General features: G+C 38.7%; 1 protein-coding gene across 1 annotated transcript in view; it reads left to right on the top strand.

Moving 5' to 3' along the window:
* DNAJC19 (DnaJ heat shock protein family (Hsp40) member C19) overlaps nt 1-5,649 on the top strand; it is a 14,185-nt gene extending 8,536 nt beyond the window's left edge. Inside the window, 4 exon segments of the mRNA XM_019503351.1 lie at nt 920-993; nt 2,104-2,177; nt 3,677-3,747; nt 5,037-5,649. Of these exon segments, the coding sequence (XP_019358896.1) occupies nt 920-993; nt 2,104-2,177; nt 3,677-3,747; nt 5,037-5,107 (290 nt within the window). The 3' untranslated portion in view covers nt 5,108-5,649.
* The last annotated feature ends 1,850 nt before the right edge of the window (nt 5,650-7,499 follow it).

Genomic DNA, 7,499 nt, shown 5'->3' with positions numbered 1-7,499 from the left:
ACATCCCATTCTCCCCCATGACCCCCCAGGTTGTCCCAGCCCCAATCCCTTCCTCCCCTACACCCCTTCCCTTCCCCCCACCACAACAGAGTTACCAGCAGGAGGCAGCTGTGTCCAGCCTCTTGAGGACTGCTATCTATCCCTTTAGTCTATGGCCAGGTTTCCAAAGCAGCACCAAATCTTCGGATCCGATTCGGCCAAATCGAATTGGAACAGCGATTCGAATCTCCAAATCAAATCACTGTCCCTCTGAATCCAAAGCGATTACTTGCCACTTCGCACAGGCCTATGTTGTACCAGGAAGAAGAGCATTTACCCCCTCACTCAGGGATCTTACGGCAAACCTGTCACAACACAACCTTTGGGAATCGCTGGATTACCAAGTGTCAGGTGGATTATAGATTCGAGGATGTGTATGATCCATAGATTCCACGGCTTTGTTGTGGGGAGTATTGATTGTTGTGACAGTAGAGATGAGTTGAGAGGTCTTCTTTCGTTAAGGCAGGCTTGAGTCCCATTAGGTGCTTGTTGGGCAGCAGGGAGTTCTGATGAGTTGGGCAAGATTAGGAACCTGTTTGAAGACCAGGACAAGGGGAGCTAGGAATATTTCTCTTAAGGCCTGGTCCTTTTCAGGTATATACTAGAATTGTTTGATCCTTCTTACCAGTTAAAACGTGGGATGGTAGGTGACAACCACAGATTTAATAGACCATATCAGTTTAGTAGCCGATACAGTACTTAAGTCTTTTTGGGGTACATAAAGGAACAGGCTACAGAAAAATGTTAAGCTCTTATCTTTTAGATCAGAAATAGTTTTGTTACTCATCCTAATCTAAAAGTAAAACTGTTGTACTGAAATTCTAAGTTTTCATTAAAATATTGCTTTAGTCCAGTTCAATATGAAGTCACTTTCTTTAAGGTCGTTATGTGTTAAAAGTTATGAAGCTAATGCAGCCACAAGTAAAAGAAGCTATTCAGACACTGCCAAAATCTGTAAGTGCCATAATCCTTTTTCCCTCGATGTATTACTTACTGTTATTACTTATTGTTTGTAAGTAGCTTTATTTGTTCCCTAGTTTAAAAATGCTCTTGTATAAATACAGAACATCCTTTTTCTCCATACCAGTATTATATTATTAGTGAGAGTACAGAAGGCATACATGCAAAATTGGAGAATCTGTTACTTATCTCACTAATTCTGAAACAAGTTGCAAACAGCAACAGGACAAAGATTTTCCACCACAGTTAAAAAAAAACAAACTTCAACTTTATTTGAATCTCATAACAGCAGTTGTTAAGAAGCTCCATTGTACCCTTTTAGACTGGAAAGTGCTGTCAGTAGGGCTCTGCGAAACACCATTGTTTCATTTCCATGTCTGTTTCACCGTTTCGAAGGGACAATGTTTCGTTCCATTTCGAAGCACTGTCCCATTTCGTTGAAACTTTTGACTGGTTTCGACGTTTCTCCCATAGGCTATAATGGGGAATCATGAAAATGCCTAAAATGTTGTCGTTTCTTGCCTGATTCCGATGCAAGTTGCAGGGATGGTAGCCCTTTCTGAGGGCACAAAGTCTGCCAAGTTTCAAGGAGATAGGTGCAGAGGTTTCTCAGAAACTGCATCTCAAAGTCTTGAAAGTAAAATTTGTGACTCCTCCTGGGGGTGCAGGCCCCTGGATCTACGTCAGATGACAGGAGACTACTACTGCCGCCTGGGACTGGTGCTGAGCACAGCCCGTGCCTGGCACCAGGCTCCATAGAGCTCAGCCCAGCCCCAGCTCTGCCTGCCTCCGCAGCCCCATGGAGCTCAGCCCGGCAGCAGGAGGCAAGGAGAGCCAGGGCTGCAGTCCCCTCCAGGCTGAGCTACACGGGGCTGTGGAGCCACTCGAAACGTTTTGAGAGCTCTCATTTAGTTTTGAAGCTGTTTCAATGCTTTTCGTTTAGTTTTGATTTCGCTGCTTCAAGCTCAAAACATCTTCGAAACTAAACACTCGGTGATACTTCATACAGCCCTGTCAGTACAGTAGTAGCAACTTTGTCCTTCCCACAAGGTTTAGTTAACATTATTTGTCTGAATTTTCTTATTAACAAATTTACCATTTCAGACCTTCGGTTATTACAGAGGAGGATTTGATCCTAAAATGACCAAACGGGAAGCAGCTTTAATATTAGGAGTGAGGTAAAGTCATTTCTGTAAAAAGTGTGGAATGCAAGGGAGACTACAATTGTCATGTGTGTCTGGCTTTGAAAAATATGGGGTCTTCCAAGGTCCCTCAATGTATGTAATTTATGTATTCAGAAACTATTTTTACTTGGTGCTGTCTGCAAGATTGTCTGCTAAGTTTAATGTTGCACATATTAGTAGCATTTATTGTGCTGCACAGAGGAATCCTTTTTTTTTAAAAGCTATTCCCAATTAGGAATGCAATAGTCAACCACTTTTTTTTTTTCACTGAACTTGTTTAAAAAAGCAGTTAGAAATCTTTTTTGTGGTCAGTCTTAATAAAAATGCATGAAGAACTATTTTTCCCTATGTGAACACTTAAGACCAAGAACTGAAACCACAGAAGGACTTTAGACAGCATGGTGCCAAAATATTAGGCACTGCAATGATCAATGTTACAAAGCCTAAGAAAATTTGGATTTAAGTTATAAGGCCCCAAAGCCTATATTTGCAATGGCAGATAAGCACCTATGTACACGCCGACCATCTGAGCTTTTGGAAGGTAAACATGGTTGAATCTTTAGAAGGTCTAGGTCAGTGGTTCCCAAACTCTGACAAATTGTGCACCACTGATTTAAAACTATATGATCTTAAGTACCCCCAGCAATTTTTTCAGTTCAACCTTAAGTACCACCAGCAAATTTGTCACATAAGGTCATTATAATAAATCTGTTAACACATACCACAGGTGGTACCCATACCACAGACTGGGTACTGCTGGTCTAGCTCACTAAGATACTTTGAAAATTTGCACTTGATCCTTACTTGCTCCTGTTTCCTCTCCAAATGTCTTGGTATTCCCAGAGGCATTAGCCTTTGGGGTGGTTTTTTTTTGTTTTTTTACAGACTTATTGTTTCTTATTTATACTGTAGAACACAGACGCCCCATCAGAGATGGGATCCTCATTTTTCTCACATATGAGAAGTGAAGGCTGCTCCTCATTTCCCTCCATAAATATTGCCTACACAGAAGGAAAATGAAAGATGGTACATTTTATAGAGGGAGTCACAGAAACAGGCTGCTACAAACTGTGGGTGCAAACACCTAAAAATTGTATTTTGAAAAGCTTGCTGTCAAGGACTGTAGTGCAACTCTCTCTCAAATTGCATCTCATTAAAGCCCTGTAAAAATTATCTATTGGAATGAAGATGTTTTTCTTACATTACTGAACTTCCATGAAAAGTTTGTTTGTTTGGAAACATCTGCACTGCAAACTGGCTATGATCAATAAACTGAGGCTGCCATATAAACTAAAGTTGTTAGATGAAACAGTTACCTTAAGCACCGGTAGAGGGAAAAAGTGGGCATGTGACGGAGAAGTCTTTTCAAATTTCTTAACAGAGTTACTGTATAAGAAAAATATTGTTTCCTAGTTCTGAGGACCCTTATGCAATATTTTCAGGAAGGTTCCTTCGATGTAGCTCACTTAAGTCTCTTTCTCCCTTTTACCTAGTCCTACAGCCAATAAAAGTAAAATAAGGGAAGCTCATAGACGGATCATGCTTTTGAATCATCCAGATAAAGGTAAGCAGAATTAGTGTTCTCTCTGGTGTATTTTTAGCTGAAACTTAGGAACGCAATAAAACAAAAATAGGACTTGTATACACATTGTTTATGTGCAATAAAAGACTTGAATCCCTTAATTTCAAGGTAGCCTCTCTCCCTATTTTAACACTTGCAGATTAGTAGATACATTCAACTACGTCAAATTTTTTTGTTACCTGCTGTATCTTTTTTCCAGGTAAAGTGAGATCATTGAATTGATCCATCATCAAATGACTAAAAAATCTCTTTACTTTTAAATGAAAGCTGGTGTAATGTGTGGAACTCCTCGTAGGGTCTGTGGTTATCCTCCATGATCGGTGACTGCAGAACTGGGCCTTTATAAGTCAGCAAGAACAAAAAACTATGCTGTAGTAACGATTGTGTCATAAGGGAACAGATACTGTACAGTAAGCAGATGCCCAACTTTAAGCATATAGGTTATCTGCCGTTAAGCACAGCAGTTCAACCCATTGAAGTCACTACAGTAAGTCACATGCATTAGTACTTGTCAAGTTGAGACATTTAGAGTGACCTTAGAACTTCCCCTTCCCTTGTTCCCCCCCACCCTTCTTGGCCCTCAAAACTGGTCTTCAGGACATATTTCCATAGAAACCTTTTAACAGAGACAAATTCAGGTGCTCTCTATTGGGCACACAGTGTCTACTCCAGTGAATATGTTCCATATGTCATAATACTGCCCGTTGTAATTTGGGACTAAATAAAGCAAAGGATGCTGACCAAAGGACACCATGTCTTATGGTCAGAATATTGTTCCAGTTATAGATTGCCTAACTGGGAAGATGATATACTTTCATCTAAAATCAGTTACACTACAGCACAGTTTAATTGGCTATGTAAATATTTAACCAATACAGAAAACTTGGGTCTGGCAAAGACCCATATGCTTGGCATTTCCTGCGGTAATATTTATAAAAAAAAAAAAAAGTAGAAGATAGCGCTGCACACCCTCAACCACACTGATGACCAGTTCAGCTTGATAAAATAAATGTACCACAGAGAAGAATTTCTGTTGAGGGGAGTAGGCTAAACAATAAATATGAGTATCTGTCTACATAAGATGCTGTTGTGGAATTGCTACACTTATGAAAAGTCATCAAGGTATTTTATTGCTTCAGTGTAAGTGCACCTCATGAAATGTCTAAGATTGTTTAAAGATTTTTTTTTTTTTTTATAGTCTCCGAGCCTCAGGTGGGCAATAATGTGGTAAAGGAGAACAGACTGACACAAGATACTTTTGTTTCCTTTAGGTGGTTCTCCATATGTGGCAGCCAAAATCAATGAAGCTAAAGATTTACTGGACAGCCAAGCTAAAAAATGATTGTGAACATTTGGCTTTAAATCAGTGGTTTGGTTCACGTGTTTTGATCAGTGATCCCAGAAGGGCTGCAATGCCAATCTTTTTGATTTGATACAAACAGTACTTGAAGTGAATTCAGGGAACTTCTTCCCTAACCCTCAAGCTTAGACATATTTACTGTGAGTGGGGAGGGGCTGTGCTTTACAGTCTGTAACATGTTCATTGCTAAACTCTAACCCCGTTTCTACCACTGAACGCCTTTCTCATTATATGAGGGAGAAAATACAGTCATTTGATCTGGCTAATTCTGATTCTTGTGTAGGAGATCTAAACAGCCTGAGACCATGTTGAGCTAATTTCCAGTTTACCCAGGAACATTTGTTTAAAACTCATGCTGCTATGATTTACTATGCCAAAGTTAGCTAGATGATACTAATGAAAAAAGGCAGGGCTGAAACAACCTGTTCTTGGAGAACAGCAGTGGGGTTTATTTGTACAGTAAAAAGTATCTAGAAATGCTTATGTTTTTTTAATCCAACAAATAAAAGTGATTGAGAAATGAATGTACAGAAGTGTCTTAACTTGCAATACCTGACATAGTTGCTCAGTGTTACTGATTTCTTTGCCACTTGTCTCTAAATATTTTTACTAATTCCTGCACCGATTGTCGTTATTTAATTCATATAACAAGCTTGTACTATAAATCCTAATAATATAAGATCACCCTATTATGAAATTATCTTGAGTGCTCTACCTTGTACTTTTATTTTAAAAGTACAACTTCCATTTGTAATAAGAGATAGAAAGTAGGGAATTTAGTTGCAGAAGCCTAAATCTTTGAGTTATGTTATAGATTAGCCAAAGCTACAAGGAGCCACATATGGATGGAGGTTTTATTTTTAATTTAAATATTCAGAAGTTCTGCACCTACCCAAAATTTATACATGCCTTCCCAATGTAGTACAAACACTGCTCAGGCCTATAGCATTTATGCAATATACTGTTTGTAGGAAGAACAGTGTAGTCGGTAGACCAGACTAACTGCAAAATGCTCGTGTTTTGACTAGTCCGAGTAACTTTGCATCTTTTCTGTGGGCCTGTAGGACTTTGCCTGTGTGCTTCTCTATATGCACAGCTGCAGTACAACAGAAGAGTTGCTAGTAGGAAAGTCTGTTCTTTTAAGAAAGGAGGATTAATGAAAGATAGAAAAATAGACATTAGAACATTTAACAAAATACAGAAAGAACAGGGGTAACGGGAGCAGAGACACCATAATACAGCAGTTAAATTGAACTAGGAAATGCCTGGACAAACAAACTTTAAAAATCAGCAGGTCTAAAAGATGAGCCCTAGTAAAGCAACAGAATGAATAAGTTGACTTCAGAAAAGGTAGATTTGACCGCCATTACCTGTCTACTCCTCCCTCACCTCACCAAGGATCCCTTTTTCCTAGAGGTCTCATTGTCAAAAATCCTTCTAGTGACTAAGATACGCTTAAAAAGCTGATTCACTTAAAAGTTTTAATTTCCTCCTGAGTCCAAACTGTCAAATCTTGACAGTTCTTTCCCCAGAACAGCCTGTCTTTTTGACTGAAACCTACCCAAGTTGCAATTTTATTGCTTCTGTTTCCTATTTCAGCTCTTTTCTAGCTACAAAAAATGCAGAAGTTTGTCCCCTGCTGCTCAGAGCATCATACCTGATTTGGTGAGGATGAGGCTGCACTTTGTTCTTGGAGACATCTGCTTTGATCTCGTCCTGCATCCCTCTTCTCCCCTTTCATTTCAAGTGATGTCCCCATGACTTCTTCACTTCTCCAACCTTCTTTTTTAGCCCATGTCTATGTTGTTTACAAGCCTGAAAGGAACTACCATTAGTGTACCAGACTTTTACCCTCATTACATATCTACAAAGGTGAACTGTCAATAATCCCATGCATGTTTAAAAAAAATTAAGTGAGATTTACCACCTCCCCCATTTGAGAGTTTTTTTTATAAGAACTGAGACAAAAACTAAATTTAAAGTGCATTAAACACTTTAAGACTCCAGTGTATAAATGGCAAATTTAATATGTTAATTTGCTGTAGACAAATCCTACAAGGCAGCCAAAGGTTCAGCTCAACCAGCTAATGAGCTGAGGTTAAATGTCAAATTACAGCATTAATTCTTTGAAAATCCTGAGATACTTCTGATGAAAAACAGTCAACAGATGGAAGATCAAAGTTTATTTTTTTTTGTTTTGTTTTTTTTTTTTTTGTTTTTTTTCTGTGGGTTTCTTTTTTCTTTTTTTTACTACTGGCATACAAAAACATATTGCACATCAAACAACCAAAACAAAAATAAAAATACTCTACTGAGGACTAACATATGTAGTTTATACAGAATAAACTTTCTGGAAATTGATCTTTTCAGTAGT

This window comes from Gavialis gangeticus, unplaced genomic scaffold (genome assembly GCF_001723915.1).
Source record: "Gavialis gangeticus isolate Ggan-Ray unplaced genomic scaffold, GavGan_comp1, whole genome shotgun sequence".
Taxonomy (NCBI): domain Eukaryota; kingdom Metazoa; phylum Chordata; order Crocodylia; family Gavialidae; genus Gavialis; species Gavialis gangeticus.
Note: the sequence above shows the minus strand (reverse complement) of the source record. Positions and strands in the feature narration are given on the sequence as shown.